Source organism: Protopterus annectens, chromosome 6.part0 (genome assembly GCF_019279795.1).
Source record: "Protopterus annectens isolate FY-2018-M chromosome 6.part0, PAN1.0, whole genome shotgun sequence".
Classification (NCBI taxonomy): Eukaryota; Metazoa; Chordata; order Ceratodontiformes; family Protopteridae; genus Protopterus; species Protopterus annectens.
In genome coordinates, this window is record NC_056737.1 from 1412912292 (window position 1) to 1412937656 (window position 25365).

Below are 25365 nucleotides of genomic sequence, written 5' to 3' on the forward strand. Positions count from 1 at the left end.
AAAACAAGGATGATGTTTCATGCTCATCAAATGATTTATAAAAATAATTGTATACCAAAACTATATATTTCCCATTCTGAAGGAGGTACAGACCTCCTTGAAATTGATTACATGTATAGATCTGCAATTGTGGAACTACAGCGTTGTCACCTCACAGCAAGAGGTTCTCCCGTTCGATTTTCAGCTGGAGCACCTTCTGTGTGAAGTCTGCATGTCCTCCTCGCGGTCGAGTGATGTTAAAGACATGCAGGTAGGTGCGAGCGTGAAACAGTGTGCCTTCTTTGAAGGTTGGGCATCGGGCTGGCAACTCTGCACCATAAAAATCTACTGCCAATCATTAGCAGACCAGAGTTCTGCTGTGGTGACCCTTAACTGGGAAAAGCCGAAAGACATTACTTTATATTTAATATTAATGTCAGGAGACTAAATAAATTAATGAAATAATTGAAGCTGGTGATGGCAGACAACCAAAATGTGATCATATGCCATTCAGAAGTGGTGTGAAGTAATAATGTTCCCCTAATGCACACTTTCTTCTAGTTCAGATTCACAACATACATACCAGGTTATAAGTGCACACGTCACTCACACTAACATAAAAGGCTGCATTGCTTCAATTTCTCTGAATGATTCTGCTACTTCTACATCTGCTACTGCTACAGTACTGACATTGCTGTCAAAAATTCAACAAAACAGAGCATCCTACCTCATCTCCTTCAGACTCGGGACGCACAGCATCTTCTAGCTGCAGAGGCAGACGAGGCTCCGCTAAACTGATCACAAAGATCTGAAAGTGGGAAAAAGGTGGAAACAGTTCAGCAAAATACACTGTGCATAATGCAAACTGAAAAAACATTATACCCTCTAAATAATTTGCATATTCACAAGTAGTATATCACAGATATTTCAGATAGAAGTGCTTACATTTAACCACTAAAAAAGAAAAGAAAATATTTCTCATACAAGTTTGATGTGTATGTACCTACTCCAAACTAAATAATCTTCCAAAATGTGGGTCACTAACACTACATTCCAGGAAATCCTCCATCGGTATCATATCTGGCCCTATAATCATTAGACATTGTTATCATCACACTGTAACTTTTGATTTTACAAAGCATTTTGTTATATTATTTTGCTATCCCCTGGAATCCATGGTGTAAATATGGTATAAAGAGTTGTACATGGTGTAAATAGTTGGTTTATATGGATATGCCCTCCTTACCGCTTTTCTTTCTTCTTAAGACAGTCAACCTTCCAAACCATTTTCCATTTGTATCTCTAGACTTTGACTGTAATAGGTTATTGGGGGGGGGGGGGTCTTTACTGCTATATTATTCTCCAAGATGCAAGTTTCCCTGTAAGATAACTGCTGTTTTATAAATTAATAGTTTTTGTACTAACTGTTTTATATATATATATATATATATATATATATATATATATATATATATATATATATATATATATATATATATATATATACCTATACATTACTGCTTCCTGTAATGACTTACAGTTTTTCCTTTGTATGTTTGAAAAGTTTGTAAAATTCAATAAAAATATATTTGAAAAAAAAAAGTTTGATATGTGTGTGTGACTATACACACACGCTTGCATGTGTGCATGTATGTATGTGTGTGTGTGTGTGTACATATATTTATATATGGGTCTACTTCATAACATTGAAATTTCGTAACGTTGAATTTCATAACATTGAGACCATAACATCGAACATTCAAAACACTAAAAACCCAAAACATTGAAAGCTCAGAGCACTGAAAGTGTGCTTCATAACACTGAAAATTATATTGCACAAGTAAATAAGATCCCCTCCACCTACACCATCACCTAACTAATAAACACACTTTCTACTGTGTTTCTGCAGGGGAGTAGGCCCCCTGCACCCCAGATATGGGGAGGGTTCTGCCGCCCCATAAATTAAATATACCAACTCCAAGATCGCACTACAGTGGAAAAAAGTTAATTTTCTAACCTCAGTGTATGGTGATTGTGATACAGTGAGGTTAGGAAATTAACTTTAAACAGTATTTAATTTACGGGGGGTGTGGGGGTGCAGGGGGGGCTTTCCCCCTTGCAGAAATGTAGTAAAAAGTGTGTTTGTTAGTTAGGTGTTGTTATAGGTGGAGAGGATGTTATTTACATATGCATTGTAGTTTTCAATGTTATGAAGCACATTTTCAATGTTTTGGGATTTAGATGTTTTGGTCTCAGTGTTGTGAATTTCAATGTTACGAAGTAGACCCATATTTTATATGTATATATATATATATATATATATATATATATATATATATATATATATATATATATATATATATACACACACACACACACACACACACACACACACACACATACATACATACATACATACACACACACACACACACACACACACACACACACACACACACACACACACACACACACACACATATATGTGTGTGTGTGTGTGTGTGTGTGTGTGTGTAGGTATGTGGGTGTGTATGCATATCTATGTGTGTAAAATCTTACCATAATGACAGATGCTCTTCTCTTCTCTGTTACAGTATTCCTTACAAGAGGGTGTTATTCGCTGTAGGCAACCCAACGTCGGCCAGTACAAAAGTATTTCACTACTGTAGGGTGCATGGTACATCGCACGTAGGCTGCTATTGTATGTTGGCCATAAAAGTGACGTACGTATGCACCATTCTCAGTACTGAATCTCCCAGGAGGAATGCCTGCCTAAAGAAAGTAGGGTATGACTATCCAAGGTAAAAAAACAAGCAACCAGGGGTACGAGGGAGGGAATGGAATACTGCAACAGAGAAGAGAAGGACATCTATTGTTATGGTACGATTTTATGCAACTATTCTATGTCCTTCTATTCATCTGTTGCAGTATTCTTTACATGAGGGAGAATACAAAAGCTCATGAAGAGAGAGTGGAGGACGAAGCAGTCAAGCTCTCCAGAAAGCCATGGAGTATGGCTCTGGAAAAACCTGCCCTAGATTTAGAAATGCATCCAATTTGTAGTGTTTAGTGAAGGTATGCACAGAAGTCCATGAAGCTGCATCAAGAACAGAGCTAGTATCTAGTCCTTTGAAGAAAGCACCAGATGAAACTACAGTCCTAATGGAATGGGATTTATAGAAGAAGCAAGGGTCTTACCATGCTTTACATAAAATGAAATAGCCTTAGAAATCCAAGTAGAAATAGTCTGCTTGGAAACAGGCAATTCCAGAGCCCTGGGATCATAGGAAACAAAAAGCTGGTCAGATTTCATGACAGATTTAGTCTTGTCTAAATAAAATCTAAATTTTCTATGCACATCCAGGGTGTGCAGCACCTTCTCACCAGTTCTAGGAAGAAGGAAAGAAGGTAGGTTAATGAATGGACTTGGTTGAGTGACAACTCATTGACTACCTTGGGCATAAAGGAAGGGTAGGTACGCAAGGATACGCCGTCTTTATGAAAGGCCAAAAAGGGGGGAGAGGGTATTAGGGTCTGGAGCTCAGACACACGTCTGGCTGAAGTTAAAATTATTAGGGGTACAGTTTTCCAGGAGCAGTGTTGCAGGGATTCTGATGAAGCTGGCTTGAAAGGGAGGGCAGTCAGCTTTTCGAGCACTAAATGAAGATCTCAAGGAGGAGAAATAGGTTTCCTGAGAGGACTAATGTGAAGGATGCCTTTAAAAAGCCTCAAATCTGCTAGCTGGGGGGGGGGGGGCAGACAGACAGAGACAGCTGACATATGGGCCTTCACTGAAGAATAGGCCAAGCCAGCATTGATCAATTCACACAAAAGACAGAACAAAGAGGACTTCCACTGATAATGGATCCTAGTTTTGTGAGAGACACCAAAGTGAAAATTTCTTCCACTTGGATAGGTAAGATTTTCTGGTACTGGGTTTCCTGGCCTCCTGTAGGACCATTAACATGCCCTCAGAGAACAGGTGTCTAAAAGGAATTAAAATCCTATCACCCACAGAGTCATCTGAAGGGCAGACAAGTGAGGATGAATGGGTTCCTTTGTCTTGTGTGAGAAGGTCCACCCTGTGAGGTAACTTGTGGTGATTACCCTTGGCTAAATGCAGGAGAAGAGGGAATCAATGCTGTCTTGGCCAAAAAGGAGTCACCAGAAAGATTTTCAGGTTGTCCTGTTTAATTTTGAACAGGACCTTCGGAATGAGTGGAAGGGGAGAGAATGCATACAGAAAGATCCCCTTCCAAGAAAACAAGAGGGTATCCACCTTCCAAACCAGTGGGTGTGAAACGCTGGCACAAAACTGTGGAAATTGGTTCTTGGGGGAGGCAAAAATCTACTTGAGGTATACCCCACTAGCGGACAATATCAAGAAACACATCCCTTTGCCATATCCATTTGTGGGACTCTGTTAGGGACCTGCTCAAGGTGTCTGCCACACAATTTTGGCAGAATGGAATGTACACTACCTGAAGAGTCACCGGATATTGGATTGCCAGCTCCCAACCCTGAAGTGCCAGCCTGCATAGTAGGTATGATCTGGTTCCCCCTCTGCTTGCTCACATACCAGAGGACCATCATATTATCTGTGAACACCTTTAAAGGTCCTGGGAGGAAAAGACGATGAAAGGTCTAAATAGCTAGCAGCAGCACCCTCATCTCCCTTACACTGAAATGTTCTCTTTGTTGAGTAGGGGACCATACCCCTTGTGGTTTTAAGTTTCCAGAAGCTGCCCCCCAGCCCACATCCAAAGCTTCTGTGAACAGCTCTTGGACTAGTGGCAGAGGATGCAAGGGGGGTCCTGGGCTGAGGAACACTTGTTGGATCCACCACTGTAGTTCCCTCTTTAAACAGGAGATGAGAGGAACTGGAAACTTCAGGATGCTGCATCCAGACTGACTTTAGAAACCACTAGAATTTTCTCATGTGAGGTTTGGCCAAATATAACATTGGAATAGTGAATGCCACAAATCCCAAAACCCTGAGGAACTCTCTGGCTGAAATGTGGTGAAGAGGCAGAAGATTTTGGAAGAAGGAGGTGTGGACCTGTGCCTTCTGAGGAGAAAGAGAGACCATCATGAGGTCTGTTTATATCCTACATCCTAGAAAGATGGGTTACTCAGAGAGGGTGAAAACAGATTTTTTGAAGTTTATGGTGAATCCCAGACTTTGTAGAAGAGGAATGGCAAACAGGATGTTTTGCTCTAGGATCTCTGGGAAAGTTGCCAAATAGAGGAGATTGTCTAGTTAAGGAAAAACGTGGATGCCCTGAAGCCAGCAGTAGGCAATCACTGGAGCTAGACATTTTGTAAATACCCTTGCTGCAGTAGAAAGTCCAAAGGGCAAGACAGAGAACTGAAAATGCCAGGAAACCACAGAGAAACGTAAAAACTTCTTGCAGTTGGGGTGGATGGGAATGTGTAGGCATGCATCTTTGATATCCAGGGAAGCCAATAGGCTTGTAGCAGAATAAGGGGGAACAAGGTCTAAAGAGTTAACATACGGGAAAGCGGGTACTTCAGATCCAGAATGGGTCTGCAAAGACCATCCTTTCTGGGCTCTAGGAACATTTTGAAGTAGAAACCCCTTCCTTTTTGGTCTTCTGGTACCTCCTGAATGTACCCTTGTCTCCGAAGGTCTAGCAGTACCTCTGTAAAAGAGGGTAGATCTTCCCTTGGTGGTTGAGGGATGCACCTGAAGGAAGGTAGGGAGTCCCATACCAGAAAGTGGGTCTAACGTTACGTGCTCGAAAGCTGAAAAACCCGAATCCAAATAGCGCGACACGTAAAGAGCGAACTGCAAATACGTCAAACGAACAAAACCGCGAAAGTGGAAATATCGAATTTGCATAGTTGGCCTGTCTGCGGTATAGCTCCATAAGGTAAGTGTGCGATAGTTACGGACCTTAGGGTTAGGGAGGGGTTAAGGATAGTGCATAGAAAGTTGTGTATGTGGGGTTTAGTGTAGGGTTAAGCAGTAGGGTTTTGGTGCTTTAATTTAGTGTTAAAAGTAGGGTTTTGGTTAATGTATGCATGTGTTTTTTTTATTGTGTTTGGGTAGGTAGTGTACTGCGGGTGCTGGGTTGGCAGACTATGACGGTTCGAGGTTTTAAATTTCATGCTTTAGTACGTTCGAAGTATTCGTGGTGTGCGCTTTATGTGTCGCTCTATTTGGATTTGGGTTTTTCGTGTTTCGAGCGCATAAAGTAGTCCCCCAGAAAGCATCCAGTTTGAATGACAGAAAAAACCCAGGAGTCTTGAGTTATGCTTTCCCATACTGGAAGAGAAAGACAGAGGGGAAAGAGGAATGTGGGTGAGGTGGTCTGGGCAGTCAGAGGTAACCAGGCTTGTCAGGAAAGGGCTGCCTTTGAACTGAAGTTACAGGGGAATCCCTGAGCTGCTGATGTCTCCTACCACCCTTCTTTGTTTCAAGTGGAAGAGAGTGGGAATGTCTACGTACAAAGACAGTTTTAGCTGAGTAATTTCAATGAAATTTGGGCACTGGAGAAATAAAGATGTGCTTCAATTCCTCCAATTCCTTACCCTTTTCCTGCAGAGATTTTAAAAAGTTAGCAGCTGTGGGGACAAACAATGCAGAGTTGCCCAAAGTGGCATCCACAAGTTTAGATTTAATTATCCTCTGGTAATGGCTGCAGTCTTAACCGGGAGAATCTCCTTAAGACACAGCCTGAGACAGCTGCTCTGGCAGAAGCCTCTGGAGCATCATAGCCGCATTTGATGAGGTTGCTGACTACTTGTGAGGATTCTCCAATCAAGGACGCAGTGAAGGTCTTACTCCCTGAATCAGGCAAAGCAGAATTGACCTGAAAAATTTGGGGCACTAGCTCTAGGGCAAATTTGGTCATGTCTGCTTGGTAGTTAATGGCTCTAAATGCCAGGGTGGCTGAAGTGTCTGCTTTTTTGCCCAGCCTTTCCAGGATTCTGCTGTCCTTATCTGAAGGAAGAAGATAATTTGAAGGCAGTAACCTGGATGGTTTGTCTGAAGCCAGTGAAATAACTCAGGGATCCGCTGAAGGTCAGCTAAATAGGAATTTGCAGAGCTCAGGTACTTTGTAAAATCGGTCAGGCTTCTTAGAGCAGGAGGCTGGGAGTCGGGGGACTGGAAGACACAGGCAAAAGCATCTAAAAAGGCTTGTAACACAGCAGGAATAGCTGAAGAGCTGGGTGATTCCACTTGCAGAAGACCATAGTATTTATTTTGTACATCAGATACAGTACAGTTTTGTACCTACCATAAATGTAGATGTCCGAACAGGATAGCATCTGCAGTCCTAACAAATGGGTTGTCCTGTCGTCAGGCAGCCCTTCGGTCGGCCGGATTCCAAAGTCTGAGTCTGGCCTCGGCTGGTGTCGCACTTCACCCGACGTCATCTCTGCTGGTCTTCGGGTATAAAGGCATCAGCAGACGCCATTTTCCTCAGTGTTTCTTGCCCCAGATGCCAGTAGCCCTCTTGGATAGCTAAATTTTTGGGTAAATGCCAATGTTTCCCAAAAAGTAGAAGGCAAACACAAAAATATACATGTATGTACATATATACAAACAAATACACCATAAGAGATCCCCCCCAGCTAGCTATTAGGTGGGCAATACCCTAGGAGTACCACAGAGGGGAAGGAGGGTGGGTAATCCTGACTGCAGATGCTATCCTGTTCGGACATCTACATTTATGGTAGGTACAAAACTGTACTATGTCCTTCAAGGATGCATCTGCAGTCCTAACAAATGGGTAGAATACCATAGCCAAACTAGGGGAGGAGGAATAAGAATTATGGTGTAGTTAGGATCCCTTGCAACACAGCAGTGGCAAACCCTGCTCGGGATCTAGAGTATAGAGGTAAGTTATAATGCTTGGCAAATGTATGTACGGAGGTCCAAGTAGCCGCCTCAATAATGTCTTTGGTAGCCACTCCTCGTAAGAAGGCTGTGGTAGTGGCTGTAGCCCTTGTAGAATGAGGCCTTATGTTCTGTGGAATTTGCTTTCCATGATAGGAGTAACAGAATCTTATGCAATTTCCTATCCACTTGGAGATTGTCTGTTTGGAAATTGTTTTTCCTTCCCTTCCTGTTGCATAGGCTACTAGGAGCTGGTCAGTTTTTCTATTGCCCTTGGTTCTGTCCAGGTAGTAGCGCAACTGTCTATGTACATCCAAGGTATGCAGCAGTCTTTCCCCCTTGTTCTGTGGATTGGGAAAGAAGGTAGGTAGGTGGATTGCCTGGTTTAGAGACACTCTGGATACCACCTTAGGCATAAATGTAGGACTAGTTCTCATGGACACTCTATCTTGATGGAAGATTAGGAAGGGTTGCACTGCCATTAAAGCCTGTAGTTCCGAAACCCTTCTTGCTGAAGTAATTGCCAGTAGGAAAGCAGTTTTCCAGGATAGGTGTTGAAGATCTGCTGTTGCTGCTGGTTCGAATGGAGGGAGTGTCAATTTTTCTAGCACAAAATTCAAGTCCCATGCTGGTAATGGTGGTTTCCTAGGAGGTTTTACATTCTTAATTCCTCTGAGGAACTGCCTGAGTAGAGGATGCGAGAAGACAGGGGGATCGAGGCTGTATTCTGCAGAAATAGCTGATGCATGTATCTTGATGGAGGAATAGGACAGGCCAGTATGTAGGAGCTCTGCCAAATACTCCAGGATGTTGGCAATATCTACCTTTGACACATCTTCCCTCTTTCCGTACTCCAAATGACAAACCTTTTCCATTTTCCTGCATAGTTCCTTCTAGTAGAAGGTCTGCGGGCCTCAAGGATAATGTCTTTAACCCTTTGGGATAAATCTGGGTTGGATGCTCTTATGTAATGTACCAGGCAGTGAGTTGCAGAGTTTTCAGGTTTGGATGCAAGATGTTGTAGTTGCTCTGAGTCAACATCAAAGGAATCAGGGTAGAGTCCACGTTCCCCGACATGCTCCTCAGTAATGGATACCAATGTTGTCTTGGCCAATTTGGGGCTATCCGAATTATCCTTGGGGGGTCCTCTTTGATTTTCAGTAGTACCTTGTGCATCAAAGGAAGGGGTGGAAATGCATATGCTGTCAGGCCTTTCCAATTGAAGGATAGAGAGTCCACCTTCCAAGCAAGAGGGTGGTATGTCCTTGTGCAGAATTTGTTGAGCTGGTGATTGAGTGGGGATGCAAATAGGTCTATTTGTGGCATTCCCCATTTCTTTGTGATGGCTTTGAAGATGTCCGGGTGTAGCATCCATTCGTGAGCATCCGAGGTAGTTCTGCTTAACATGTCTGCTAGGATGTTTTCTTTTCCCGGTACAAATATTGCCTGTAATTGAATGTTGTAGCTCAGAGCCATATTCCACAGGTCCAGAGTCATTCGGCATAGGGGTATGAATCGTGCCTCCCTGTTTGTTGATGTACCACATGACTGTGGTGTTGTCTGTCCTTATCATCAATTGGCCCTCTTTGAGGAATGGTCTGAAATTCTGGATTGTTAGTTTTACTGCCAGCATTTCTTTTTGATTTATGTGCAGGTGTAGTTGTTCTGGAGTCCATATGCCTTGAATGCACTTGTCCAGCATGTGTGCCCCCCAACCGAGGTCTGAGGCGTCCGTTGTGATGGTTTGGCTTGCTTGAATGTTGTGGAAGGACAAGCCTGGGTTTGCCTGGCATGTCTGAGCCCACCATAGGAATTCTTGTTTCAGGCATGGGATTAGTGGTATTTCGGTTTCTAAGCTGTGCTTGTGTTGAGACCATAAATTCTTTAGGTACCACTGTAGCTTTCTCATATGTAGTCTGGCATGAGGGACCAAGATTATGCAGGATGCCATGAAACCCAAGGCCTGCAGTAATTTCCTTGCTGTTAGTTTGTTCTGCTTTGCTAGTGCCAAGAAGTACAGAGGAAGTTGTTCTTGTTTTTCTGCAGTTAGGAATGCCATCTGTTTTACTGTGTCCAATTCTGCACCCAAGAATGTTATTGTCTGGGATGGTACCAGTTTTGACTTTTTTAAATTGACTGTGTATCCCAGGGCTTGTAGTAAGCAAATGACTCTCTGTAAGTCTAGTGTCAGCTTGCTTTTGTTGTCCGCTTGCATCAGGCAGTCGTCCAGGTATGGATAAATTTGGATTCCCTGAAGCCTGCAATGAGCGATTACTGATGCCAGGCATTTCGTGAACACTCTGGGCGCAGTAGATAAGCCAAAGGGCAATGCTGAGAATTGATAATGCTCTGATCCTGCAAGAAATCTGAGGTATCTTCTGCAAATTGGTCGTATGGGGACGTGCAGGTATGCCTCCTTGAGATCTAGAGTTACCAGCCAATACTCCTTGCCCAGCATGGGAAGAAGTTGGTGTAGGGTCAGCATTTTGAATTTTGGAACGATGATGAATGTGTTTAAAGCGGACAGGTCGAGAATAGGTCTCCAACTGTTCTCTTTTCTTGGTACTAGGAAGAGTCTGGAGTAAAATCCCTTGCCCTGTTCTGTAGGTGGTACCCTTTCCACAGCTCTCATCTTTGTTAATTGAGCTATTTGTTTTAGGGCTTCTGACTTTTGATTTGGTGGTAGGTTTGGCATTCCTCTTTTTGCTGGTAAGGTGTGGAAATGAAACCTGTAGCCTTGGTCTATAGTTTGCAAAATCCAGTTGTCTCTTGTGATATAGTGCCAGTTTTTTGAAAATAAGGCTAACTTTCTGCCTAAGGGTGCTACTATTTGTTCCCTGGTAGGCGGTGTTAGAGCCAAGTCACTGTGATTGTCCTGTTGCAGTGGTAGTGGTTGTATCTGTGCCTCGTTGGTTATTGCCTTGCCACTGGCATCCCCTGTAGGCACCTCCTCTGGATTGATTTCTGCCTCTGGAACGTCTATTCCTGCCTCTCTGATTTTTAGAGGAGTCTGGAAAGGACCAATTTTTGGAAGGCCAGTTCCTGCTGAACCTTGGGGGCTGTACCTGTAAGAAATCTTTAACTGTTTGTACAGATTTTGCCTTCTCTTCCATTTTCTTCATTACTTGTTGGGCAGGAGAACCAAATAGACTGACCTTGTCCATAGGAGCATCTAATAGCTTTGCTTTAACATGATCCGGCAAGACCTGCTCTTTCAACCATGCATGCCTTCTTATAACTGTGCCAGTCATGGCTGATCTAAATGAAGCCTCCAGTGCATCATAGCCACATTTTAAAGAATGGTTACTAACCTGCTGAATGTTATTCACCATTTCTAGAACATATTTCTTATCTAAGGAATCATCAGAGGACAGTTTCTTAGTTAACTGATCAAGCATAAACTCTTGGTATTGGATCATATGAAACTGACAGTTCAAAGCTCTAGCTGAGAGAGTAGCGGAGGTGTATACTTTTTTACCCCATCTCTAAGGACCGGATTCCCTATCAGAAGGGAGAGGGTTTTTAGCTGAGGTTGAAGCTACTGCCTTAGGCCCCTGGGAGATAGTCTCCGGATCTGCAAAAGGAGCCTTGTATAAGTGGTGATGAGTGTCCGTACCCTGTAGAACCTGTCGGGCTTAGCAGGGGCTGGAGGTAAAGTATCAGGAGCAGTGCAAACATCATTAAATGCATCATCCACAACAGGAAGAACTGGAGGTATAGCTAAGGGCCTATGTTGTGGTAAGTGTAAAAGGTCCTAAGCCTTTTCTTGAATCTGAGAAATCTTGTCCCTGCCATTGGAATTGCTCTCGCATGGCATGTAAGGTTTCCCCAAAGGAAAATTCCTCTGGTGGAGAGGCAGAAGGAATAGATTCTTCAGCATCAGAAACTTCATAAGTAGAAAGAGGAGCCTCTGGATGGTCTGTAATGTCTGAGTCATCAGAAGAGTCATCTGAGGAGCCTGGCTCAGGGGGCTCTGCTCTAGGTCTCTTTTCCGGTGGTTGTGAGATTGGGATCCCCTTATTAGAGAGATGAGATCCTCTGCCAGAGTAAGCATTTGTGAACTGGAGCTGGGCCTGTGAGAGGGGGGCTTAACAGGCACTGATTTAGCAGTTTTGGCTGCTTTAGCCCTGGCAAAGGCCTTTATAGACATGGCTGCAGGAGGCCTAGCCACACCACGTGCTGGGGTAGAGACATCCAAAGGGATGGTGTCCGATAACTCTAGAGAAACCACATTAGAAGGCAAAATTTCAGAGGCCAATTCAGCTAGGGTAGAAGGGGCCTCGGTAGTAGTCATGGATTCGGCTGTAGATTGAACCGTTTGCTCGGTTTCGGCCGAAACCGAGACACTCGCGGTTTGCTTTACCGTGGTTTCGGCTGAAACCGCGGACCGCGAGTGTCGGTCCTTTTCTTTGCGTTTCTTAACGATTTGGGAAGTCGGAGGATCCGACGGCATAATGTACGCAAAGTCTGAGCCGAAAAACTGTTCAGCAAACTCCGACCGACGCCTAAGCGTTCGTCGGTTGAAGGAAGCACAGGCTAAACAAGCTGCTACGTCGTGGTCTGGGCCTAAACAAGGTAAGCAGTAAGAGTGGAAATTTTTATGAGGTATTTGTTTCCCACAAGTTAAACAGTTATTTACTTTTTCTGACATCGGCTGAGGCAAGAGAGTCCCCAACGGGGTACTTAGCTTTTAGAAGTCTTCGAAGTTGTATTCGGTAATATTAATCTCTGGATCTGACCGACCGGCACTTGCGAACAGCTTCTGCTTCAGGCGCCACACGGCAAGAAAGACTGGGGAAAATGGCGTCGGCTGATGCCTTTATACCCGAAGACCAGCAGAGATGACGTCGGGTGAAGTGCGACACCAGCCGAGGCCAGACCCAGACTTTGGAATCCGGCCGACCGAAGGGCTGCCTGACGACAGGACAACCCATTTGTTAGGACTGCAGATGCATCCTTGAAGGACATCTATGTGCTCTCTCATTTGAAATGATGCCTCATTTTGACCACAGCCTCTCCAAAGGAGAGTTCTTCCATGGGTGAGTCACTTCCATTGGAGCCCTCTTCTGGGAAGGCAAAGTCTAAAGGGGAGGGGATCTGTGAGGAATAGGCTACAGATATCTCTTCTGAGGATGAGTCTTGCTCTGATGAAATCTATTCCCTACCCCTTTTCTGTGGGGAAGCAGTGTGGGGAAGGGCAGGGACTCACGCACTCGGAGGGGGCTTAAGGGTCATAAGGGCTTGGAAAAGGCCTTGGTTGAATTGTTGCCAATCACTCTGGGGATTCTTTTTTTTTTTGGGGGGGGGGGAGTGTTTAGCCTTCTGCCTCTTCTTTTGATGCAGGTCTGCCCTATGTAATGTAGGAGGCCCAGGCATAGGCCTAAAATCAATAATATCAGATTGAATTTCCTCCCGCACAAGGATCTGCAGTATCCCCCTTGGGGTCTTTGGTTATCACAAGCCTCGGTTCTCCCTGTACATCCAAGAAGACGGATGCCCGCTCAGCCTCTGAGGACATGCCTGTGGTCGGATCCAAGGTGGCCTCAACATCAGGCACGACTTGTGAATCGGAACCAGAAATTGTAAGTATCTCCAGTATCTCATCCGCCTCAGAACAGATGTCGGTGGCAAGATACACAGCAGAAAGTTCAGGTCTCGGTTATTTGGCATTCAGTTTCGTAAGTGATTCGACCTTGGGCCCCAAGGATCTCTCAATCGTACTTTTAGCTAGCAACTTTAAGTGCTGGTTTTCCAAGTGAATGGCTAGGGAGGAAAAGTCTACTTCTTTAGGTCTTGGGCACAAAAACCTGGCAAATGGGACAGGATTTGTGGTCGTAAGATCTAGGTAAAACAAACACTGGAGATGGCTATCTTTATGTGGAATTTGTCTTCCACACTGGCATTTGCATTTTTTGGATGACATGAACCCTACCACAAAACAGTAGCAAAAGAAACAAGAATCCCACAAAGGGCACGTACCTGAGAAAATGCTGGAACACAGCTAAAGACTCAGTGAGCAGACCGACGTTTGAAAGAGGCGTTCGGACTGGAGGCAGAGAATTTCTGAAGTCAATGTGTGCATACGTCACTTTTATGGCTGATGTGCAATAGCAGCCAACGTGTGATGTCCCATGCACCCTACAGCAGTGAAAGACTTTTGTATATTGGCCAACATCAGGTCGCCTACGGCGGATAACTCCTTCATGTAAAGAATACTGCAACAGATGAATAGAAAGGCACACACACACACATATATATATATATATATATATATATATATATATATATATATATTATTTATTTATTGTTTGTTAACCGGGTTAGTCCAGCTAGGCTTGTGGCCCATTTTCAGTGGAGACCCGAGGAGAAAAGCTCCGAATACAAATACAGACAGACATTTGCAACATCACAAAATATAAGTACAAAGTTTTGTAAAACTTGGAAAAGGCAAATATACAGAAAGTTGCCACATTAGTAACAGATAATGTGAGTATCTTATATCAAAATTATTATGTACAGGAAATAACAGTTTTACATGAATAGATACACTGCTTAGCAATTAAGAGAGTGTCAGTTTGAGAATATGTGTAAGGCAGGCTAGAGGGGGGCATGCAAAAGAAATAGGAAAGATGTATAATAATAAGAATATATAATATAAAGAATAATTTGGAAAGATGTAAAGAGAAAGACCTATGACATATTGTTAAATTTAGCAAAGAAAAATGATTTATGAGTGTAGTTAGTGGTGTGGGTGTTTTAGGTGGGAGCATGTGAAGGGCATTCCCATTTGGAGGCGAGATGGGAGTGAAGCATGGATTTGTAGTTGTTATGGTTTGGTATGTTACGTAGTGGTGTGGGGAGACCGTTCCACAGTTTGGCTATGGTGTGGGATAGCAATAGTTGGCCAGGTGGGTGTGGGGGTTTGTGTACATGTAGGAGGTTTTGGCCTTTGGATCTCAGGGTGCGTCCAGGTGTGTAGGGTGTTAGAGATTTGGAAAGAGAGGGGCATTCTGTTAGTTTAAAGATGAGTTTGTGGGCTGTTGTAGGTATTTTAGGTGGTTGTGGAGTTCAAGCCAGTTCAGGCTGTGAAGAGAGTGGCAGTGATGGGAGGAGTTCTTAGAACTGGTTGCAAATTTGCAGATTTTATTGTAACAAGCTTCGAGTTTGGAACGGAGGCTAAGTTGTAGGTTGAAGAATAGGGGAGCACCATACAAGAGAGAGGGGAGAAGGAAGGTTGATGCAAGAGTTTGACAGGAGGAGGGAGTTAGGAAGCAGTTATGTCTGTAGAGGAGACCAATTTTCTGGTTATATACATATATACATATATATATATATATATATATATATATATATATATACACACACATATATATATATATATATATATATATATATGTATGTATATAGGTTCAACAGACAAGCTCGAAATATTGAAATGTCGAATTTCAGTATTTCGAGACTGAATAGCCGAAAGTGCAGTTATGCAAAACTGCACTATCTCGAAGGTGGAAATGTCGAATCTGCTGTCATGGTGTCACGTTCTTGACGTGCGGTGTGGTTTGTGGATTTAGCTGGAGATTCAGGTAACTGGTGTTTACGTAAGGGTACTGGGTAGAGATTTTAGTTTGTGTGAGTGCTTGTAGTGGTGGTTTTTGTGTGTTTGTGTGTTTAGTGCGACCTTGGAGTTATATATATATATATTATATATAAGTAGGAGGTATGGGAGGTGCAGGGGGTCTTGGCACCCCTGCTTATAGATAGGGTAGGTGTGTTTGCATGTTATGTTGCGTTTGTGTGTGTTGTTTTGTTTGCTGTAGTGTAGTTAGGTTGGTGTATGTGCGTGCGTTTGTGTGGTGGTGTCTGTGTGTATGGAAGTGGTTGTGGTTTTTGCGGTTGTGGGTTTTCGGGTATGTGGAATTTCGACTATACATTCTCGAAACACTGAAATTCGACATTTCAGTATTTCAAGATTGTCTACTGAATCTATATATATACATACATATATATATATATATATTATATATTTATATACATTTTCCCACAAGAACAATTAGCATCAGGATACTTTTTTAACAGTAGTAATTACAGCCTTCGAGTCTGATGACTGTTCATTCCTGTGTCTCATCTTTATCCCCTGAATGCAGATTGACTACATCCTTCATTCTAATCAATGTACATCATGGCATGGGTGTAAGGGTTTCTCATCACAGTGAAAAAGCCCTAGTGTTTAGAGGCTCAGCGATCGAATGACCATGGTCAATAGTGGTGTCCTAACATCTGCCTCGCCAAATACAGTTTAACTTCCAGTTTACTTTGCCTCTGTTCATCACAGCTAACATAACTAATATTTGGACTCTACTTGACTCCACATGGAACGCTTAAGCTGTCATCTCCTTCTCTCACACAAGAAACTCGACTTGTGAGCCTCAGCCCAGCCAACTATCTAACACCACATTCTCTGTCTCTCCTGCTCTACTTACGAGACAGAAGGTGTTCATCAAATGACATAACCATCTTTTCTATGGGCTGACCTCCACTGAACTGTCTACACCATGAAGAAAAAATGCACCCATTAAGCAGAAAAATAAAACATTATGCCTAAGTTCATCATGCCACTGACCAACATGAAAAGCAATTTAACATTTACTTGGAAAGATGCCACCTTAAACTGCCCCGTCTTATACATCCATCAATTCTGTATTCCCATTTTCATTCAGTTTAGCATCACAGGGACCAAAGCACATCCTGACAAATAAATGACAAAAAAAGTCAATCAACCTACAAGTGTGTCTATGGAGTTGGGAAGAAACTGGAAGACCCCAGAAGAAAAAAAATGCAACCACTGAGGAAAACATGCAACCTTCTGAAAGACGGATGCACAAGACCACCTGCAACTGTGGTTAACAATGAACTTGGGTAGACTTCCTTCTAGAGGGGAAAGTGCAAAGGGGTGAAATCAGTGATTGCAAAGTCATTCCAACTGTAACAGCTGACCATCAACATAAACCAAGGGTGGCCACAATCTGCTGTATGGAGTGGAGAGAAGACTCTAACATTAACAGAGATAAGGCTGATGTCTTTAAAACTGACTGCAATACAAGAACAGAATTTCAAAGAAATACTCAGACATCTGGCACCTCAGGAAGAAGAAGAGGAGATAGGTGGAGTCAAAGATGAATGACACCTACTCAAAACAGTATGTCTGAAAATGAAAGAACAGAGATGCAACTGAGTCAGGTAGGAAACTAAAGTGCATAAGGAAAGATGATGATGGAATGGAGAAATCTAACAAGTAAACAGCAGTACAAGATACAAAAGGTGAGAAATCAGGTGAAGTGGGAATACAGGTTGACTAACAAAGAGGTATGTGAGTGTGTGTGTGTGTGTGTGTGTGTGTGTGTGTGTGTGTGTGTGTGTGTGTGTATGTATATATAAATATATATATATATATATATGTATGTATAAATATATATATATATATATATATATATATATATATATATATATGTAGGTCCACTTCTAAATCTCGAAAGCTCATAATCTTGAAATTCAAAATACTGAGTCCAAAATCTCAAAAGTTCAAAATACTGAAAACTTAAAATACTGAACTTCATAATATTGAAAAAAACAGAGTACACCAATGCTTATAATATTCCAGCACAACTACATAACAAAACATATAACTCTTCTCCAACTATAAGCATGGGGGCAAGCCCCCCTGCACCCACCATACCCTCTGCTACTTAAATGTATAAACTCCAAGATCGCACTCCACAGAAGAAAATGGCAAACATACCATTACATGCTTCATGGCTGCCTGATGTAACCTTAGTCATGTTCCCTTTTAATTTGCTATACTACAACATAACTCATCTTAGTGTAGTAAAGTGTAATCTCAGAGTTGATATATTTAAGTAGCAGGGGGTGTGGGGGGCTGCAGGGGGGCTTGCCTCCTGCTAATAGTTGGAGTAAACTCTATGCTTTGTCTTTTGTTTCTCGATATATTTCTGGTGGAATATAGTAACTGTTAGTATCCTATAGGTTTTTTTCGATATTATGAAATCAGTATTTTGAGCTTTCAGTATTTTGAACTTTCGAGATTTTGGACTCAGTACTTTGAATTTCAAGATTATGAGCTCTCAAGATTTAGAAGTGCACCTATATATATATATATATATATATATATATATATATATATATATATGTATATATACACACACACATATATATATATATATATATGTATATATACACACACATATATATATATATATATATATATATATATATATATATATATATATATGGGTCTACCTGATAAGATCAAAGACGCAGATGATCGAATCCAACATGATTGAGATGACATGAAGGAAACCTCAGAAAAACGAAAAGTGAAAACATCAAACTTCAAAAATCCGAAAATGGCCGCTGACTTTTTTAACACCATAACAAACAGATCCCACTCATCACAACCACCACCCAACAGTCGGTGACTGCAGATTAAGTTCTCTTCTGTTTTTCCAGGGGGGCTTTGCCCCCTGCATCCCCCACGCGCCCTGCCAATTAAATATACCAACTCTGAGATCGCACTACATTGAAGACCAGAGTAAACACCCATAACACTCGCATATCTGCACAAGGACTGCACAGTTCAGTACACACGTCCAGCAATACCTTTCTTTCTTCAAGTGGGACTACTCATGAATCAAAAATAACTTCCTTTCTGTTTATTGAAGTTGGATGGTTTCACTTTTCATTTTTCTGAGGTTTCATTCAAGTCGTCTCGATCACGCTGGATTCAATCATCCGGGTCTTCAATCTTATCAGGTAGACCTAAATATATATATATATATATATATATATATATATATATATATATATATATATAAATAATATAAACACACACATCTATGTATGTATGTGTGTGTGTGTGTGTGTGTGTGTGTGTGTGTTTACATATGTTTATATATATATATATATATATATATATATATATATATATATATATATATATATATACACAAACACACACACACACACACATACATATATAATGTATGTATATATATCAATATATGTATATATATATCAATATATGTATATATATATATATATATATATATATATGTATATATATAGATATATATATATATATATATATATATATATATATATATATATATATGGGTCCCATTCAAAAGACCGAAACGCCGATTCCCCGACGCGGAAATCACCGACGCCAGATGACCGACAGGTACGTATACCGACAGGGTGATTCGCCGACAGTGGAAAGACCGACAAGGGTAATCTGCGATCGCGACCCGGTAAGTGTGTGATAGTGACGGAGGTAGGAGTGGTCAGGTAAGTGAGTTAGGGTTAGGGTGCAGGTAGGTGATGTGTACGTTAGTGTCGGAGCTTGGGCTAGGGGTGTAAGTGAGTTAGGGTTAGGGTGCAGGTAGGTGAAGTGTGCGATAGTGTCGGACCTTAGGGTTAGGGTTTGGGTCAGGGCTAGTGTGTATGGTATGTAGTGTCGCGTGTTGTTTACGTTCCGTGTGTCGGTGATTTGGTGTTCGGTGTTTTGCGTTGTCGGGTTTGTGTGTTGTCGGTTATTTGGCGTCGGTGAGTTTTGTGTCGGGGAATCGGCGTGTCGGTGTTTAGAAGTAGACCCATATATATATATAAAACACACACGAGAGAGAGAGAGGAAGAAAGAGAAAGAGGCATATTCCAGATGACTGGAGAATAAGCATTTTAGTGCCAGTGTATAAAAAAAAAAAAAAACAAAGGGAGCAATCACAACTGTGGCAATACAGAGGAAACAAGCTCATGTTACACTGCATGAAAGTTCTGTGGAAACTGACTGATAAACAAATTCACAGTTCAGATGAAGTCCAGGATGCAGTACAACTGTCCCGATGAATGCAGTGCAACAGATAGTGAAGAAGAAGCCCCAAGAAAGCCGATTTGAGCAGTCCTAAGGTGGTTCAAAGCCCAGAAGCACTGGGAGAATAAGTGCAGACTATGTACAAGGACCCAGTGATGAAAGTATAAAGTGTGTGGACTCACAGTGAGGTTCCAAGTGTGATTGGGTGCACATCAGGGTAATGGTGAGGGACCCTCATCAAGTAGGTTAGAAGTGACAGAGAAACAAAGCCTTTGTAGCCAAACAATACTATATGTGGGAGGTTGACATAGTGGTTAAGGTGTTCACCTTGCAGACACAAGGCACAGGGTTTGATTCCCAGATGGGGTAAAGAGCTGGGCATGGAATGGCCCACAAGGGCCGTTAGTATGGTACTAATTTACAAAGGCTCATTCCAAAGGCTATACTACAAGCAGACTCTCAACAGAAACTCCAGTAAATAATTCAGGACTGGAACGCAAAAGTGAAGGTACATGAGATGAAACTCAGTACATACAAGACCATGACCACAGCATCATATGGAGGAAAACAAAAGAAGTTGAAAAATGAGGTGGAAAGAAAAACGGTGGAAAAGGATAATGACTTCATGCACCAGGGGAGGTGCAGCTGAGGAGAAGGGAGGTTAAAATGAGGTCAAAGCTAGATTCAGAAGTACTACAGCCAACTGGCACAAAGTATCAGGCATAATGCACCACAGAAAAATGCCAAAGAAGTTGAAAACCAAGGTATACAAAAAAGTATACAAAACAGTGGTGTTAAGACTGCTTCTGTTTTTTTACATATTTAATAAATACACTATATTCTGACAGCAGTGAGCTGTGAAACCTAGGCAATGAAGGTGAGGAAGCCTAACACAATGGACATGTGCCTGATATGGGGTAGAAGGATGCACATTGTTGAACAGAAAGAAATAAGACATCAGAGAAGAAGCCAGAGCAGACCTAACTACATGGAAGGTCAAGGAGAACAGATAATGACTGTTATGTCACTTGCAGGAAAACATAACAACTTGGTACGGGAAATACAGGGAGAAGGCAAGAGGAAATAGGAAGACTCAGCCAACCGATGGATGGGCTACTTGAATGAAGTCCTCAGATTGGTGTGCATGATTTTCAAAGAAGGTAGGAGAGTGGTTCTGAAAAGAGAGAAGTGGGAACAGCAGATGCAACACCCCGACCGCATTTAAAAATGGGAAAACAGGGGTTGATGATGAAGACATTTTTTTTATACAAACAGATATATTAGGCAACAGTGCAAGAAAGCTGTAAGAAGGCGATAAACAGAAAGTACAGTTGTGTACACCTACCATAAATGTAGATGTTCGAGTGTCTTCACTGTTGCAGTCATAACTGTAGGGTGCTCCTGCCGGCAGGCAGCCCGAGGTCGGCCAGAATCCCAAAGTCTGGGTCCGGCGTCGGCTGTAAAAGCCAGTATCCTGACGTCAGTACGCCTTGGTACATAGCCCTCAGCCGACGCCATCTTCTCCAGCCTTTCTTGCCCTAGATGTCAGAATACTCCAATAAATCAAAAATGAATCCAACAAGGAAACACAAATACACCACAAAAAAGGAAAAGAGGGGATAGGAGGGAGGGAAACCCCGACTGCAACAGTGAAGACACTCAAACATCTACATTTATGGTAGGTGTACACAACTGTACTATGTTCTTCGTGTTTCACTGTTGCAGTCATAACTGTAGGGTGGAATCCCAAAGCAGTGTAGAGAGGGAGGAGGCTTTAGATAGAAGAAGGGGAGGCAAGAATACCCTGCAAGACAGCAGAGGCAAAGCCTGCCCTAGACTTAGAAAACAAAGGGAGATTGTAGTGCTTGGAAAAAGTATGCACTGAACTCCAAGTGGCAGCTTCCAAGATGTCCTTGGTAGGTACTCCTCTGAGAAAAGCTGTAGAAGTAGCAGCTGCTCTAGTAGAATGACTTCTAATGGTTCCAGGAAACTGTTTACCATGATGAGTGTAACAAAATCTGATCCCATAAGCAATCCATTTGGAAATGGTTTGTTTAGAAATAGGTTTTCAAGTGAACTGGAGGCAAAGGAAACAAACAGTTGGTTAGATTTTCTGAAATCTTTAGTCTTGTCCAAGTAAAATCTTAACTGTCTGTGCACATCCAATGAATGCAAAATCCTTTCCCCTTTATTTTGAGGATTTGGAAAGAAAGTAGGAAGGTGAATTGTCTGATTCAAGGCCACTTTCGAAATCACCTTAGGCATGAAAGTAGGATTGGTCCTCAAGGATACTCTGTCCTGATGGAAAATAAGGTAAGGCTCCACAGCCATAAGAGCTTGCAACTCTGAGACCCTTCTGGCAGAGGTCAAAGCTAACAAAAGAACAGTCTTCCAAGATAGAAACATAATATCTGAAGATGCAGCAGGCTCAAAAGGAGGCAAAGTAAGTTTTTCTAAAACATAATTAAGATCCCAGGCAGGGACCGGAGGGGTCCTTGGAGGCCGCAAATTCTTAGCCCCCCTCAAAAACTGCTTCACCAAAGGATGTGAAAAAACAGGAGGATCAGAACTGAAATGCTTAGAGATAGCAGAAGCATGAATCTTAATGGAAGAAAATGAAAGTCCCTTAGATAAAAGCTCCGAAAGGTAAAGCAAAATAGAGGAGAGATCAGGAACCTGAAGATCAGAACCTCGGTCCTGCATCCAAATAGAAAACCTCTTCCATTTAGAGGCATAAGATTTCCTAGTGCTAGGCCGTCTAGCCTCCAAAAGAACATCCAAAACTTGTTTGGGAAGACTAGAGGCAATCAAATTCCTTTGAAGAGCCAAGCTGCCAAGCAAAGGGTCTTGAGGTTGGAATGTAGTAACTGACCCTGATGCTGGGACAGAAGCGAAGGGTTCAGTGGAAGAATCCAAGGAGGCCCGAGAACAGGAGCTTTAGAGTCGGATACCAAAACTGTCGAGGCCAATTTGGAGCAATCAAGATGAGGAACTTGGGCTTGTCCTGCTTTATCTTCAGTAGTACCCGAGGCAGTAGAGGAAGAGGAGGGAAGGCATATGCAGACAGACTTCTCCAACTGAAAGACAGGGCATCCACTTTCCATGCTGTTTTGTGGAAGGACCTGGTGCAAAAGCGAGGCAGCTGATGATTGAGATGGGATGCGAACAGATCTATCTGGGGACATCCCCAAACTGCAGTAATCCTTTTGAACAAGTTGGTGTCTAGCATCCATTCGTGAGGATCTGAAATGTTTCTGCTCAGGCTGTCTGCTAAAAGATTTTGTTTTCCTGGAATGAATTGAGCCTGGAGATGCAGATTCAAATTTAGAGCTGTGTCCCATAAACTCATAGCCAGTCTGCAAAGGGGTAAGAATGAGATCCCCTGCTTGTTGATGTACCACATGACCGTGGTTTTGTCTGTGCGAATTAGCAGAGGCCCTGGTTGTAAAAGGTGCTTGAAGGCCAAAGGGCATTTTGAACTGCCAACATCTCCTTCAGATTGATGTGCCAGTGAAGATGGTCCTTTGTCCAGGTTCCTTGCTGGCAATTGTCTAGAAAATGTGCTCCCCAAGCATAATCCGAGGCGTCCGTGGTTAGGATTTGAGTAGGTTGAGGGAGACGAAAAGGTTTTCCTTCGTTTAAAATGCATGCCCTGGACCACCAGAGGAACTCCTTCTGGAGGCAGGGGATCAGAGGAATCAGAATATCCAGATCGTAATAATGCTGTGACCATACACTTTTCAGATACCATTGAAGCTTTCTCATGTGAAGCCTTGCGTTTGGAATCAACAGAATGCAGGAAGCCATGTAGCCCAGAGCCTGCAGGAATTTCCTTGCAGTGAGCTGAGATAGAGTTGCCAAGGTGTTGAAAGTAGAAGCCAGCTGAGTTTGTTTTTCTGGAGTGAGGTAGGCCCTTTGTAAGGTTGTGTTTAAGAGGGCTCCCAAGAATACCATTTGTTGAGAAGGGATCAAATGTGACTTTTTTATGTTCACTGAGAATCCCAGTAAGAGGAGAAGACGTTGAACGAAGTCTAGGTGTTGAAGCAGAAGATCTTTGCTGTCTGCCTGAATAAGGCAGTCGTCCAAATAGGGGTAAATCTGAATCCCCTGAAGTCTGCACTAAGCCACTACTGGTGCCAGGCACTTGGTGAAGACTCTGGGCGCAGTAGATAAACCAAAGGGCAGAACAGAGAATTGAAAGTGCCTCGAACCTGCCTTGAACCTGAGGAATTTCCTGCAGTCTTGTCTGATAGGGATATGCAAATAGGCTTCCTCTAAGTCCAATGTCACCATCCAGGCGTCCTGAGAGAACATTGGAAGTAACTGTTGCAGAGTGAGCATCTTGAACTTTGGAATTTCCAAAAAGGTGTTTAACACAGAAAGGTCCAGAATAGGTCTCCAAGAGTTTTGTTTTCTGGGAACCAGAAACAGCCTTGAATAAAATCCTTTTCCCATTTCCGAGAGTGGAACAGGCTCTATGGCTCTCATGGCCAGAAGAGCATCCACTTGAGTTAAGGCCTCTGACCATTGAAGTTTTGGCAGATCTGGCCAACCGTGAGTCCTTGGCAAAGTGTGAAAGTGGAACTTGTAACCTTTTAAAATCACATCCAATACCCATTTGTCCTGGGTAATATGAATCCAATTCCTGTAAAAGAGACAGTTTTCCTCCGAGAGGGGCGTCCAGGTAAAGAGGTCCTGAAGCCCAACCGAGAGAGTCATTGAGTTTGTTTTCTTTGAGATTGGGATCTGTCTTCTCCCCTTCTAGGTGAAGAAGCAGTCCATTGTCTAGATCTGTACGAGGTCTGGCCTTGACCACGGCCTCTGGAGCGTCTATATCTTCCCCTTTGAGGCCTGTCAGACGTGGGAAAGGACCAATTTTAGTGGGCCAATTCCTGGAAAATCTAGGAGGCTGAACCTGCAAGAAATCTTTTACAGTCTGCATGGACTTTGCCTTTTCTTCCATCTTTTAATAACTTCCTCAGCCTTAGAACCAAAAAGAACATCATGTTGAACAGGGGCATCTAATAACTTAGCCTTAACCTGTTCAGGCAAACTTTGTTCATGAAGCCAGGCATGTCTCCTAATCACAGTACCAGAGGCAGCAGCCCTGCAGGAAGCATCCAAAGCATCAAAACCACAATGTAAGCTATGCTTGTTAACCTGTTCAGTAGCATGCAAAACATCCTGAAGTTCCTCATCCTCTGCACAAGCAGGTACGGAAGCAAGCTTTTGCTTTAAAACAGACAAAAGAAATTGCTGGTATTTAAACATATGAAACTGGCAATTTAATGCCCTTACAGAAAGGGTAGCAGAAGTATATACCTTTTTGCCCCACCTGTCTAAAGCACGAGAATCCTTCTCAGAGGGAATAGGATTTTTAGAAGTAGCAACCTTAGCAGCCTTAGAACCCTGAGAAATAGTTTCAGGGTCTGCAGAAGGATTTTTAAATAGAAATAAATGAGAGTCAGGAACACTATAAAATCTATCAGGCTTAGAAGGAGCAGGAGGCATGGAATCAGGATTCAAATTAGCCTCAGAAAAGCATCATCCACAATGTCCAAAACAGGAGGGATAGCTAAAGGCCTATGCTGAGGAAGAAGAAGAAATTCTCTAAGCCTCTTTTGGAAGCAGAATA

At 42.5% G+C, this 25365-nt stretch overlaps 1 protein-coding gene across 1 annotated transcript in view; it reads right to left on the reverse strand.

Moving 5' to 3' along the window:
* The window catches only part of DARS1 (aspartyl-tRNA synthetase 1), a gene marked incomplete in the record, with an annotated part of 1501614 nt that overhangs the window by 586141 nt on the left and 890108 nt on the right, over positions 1–25365 (reverse strand). The window contains 1 exon segment of the mRNA XM_044074962.1: positions 707–787. Coding sequence (XP_043930897.1) covers positions 707–787 — 81 coding nt within the window.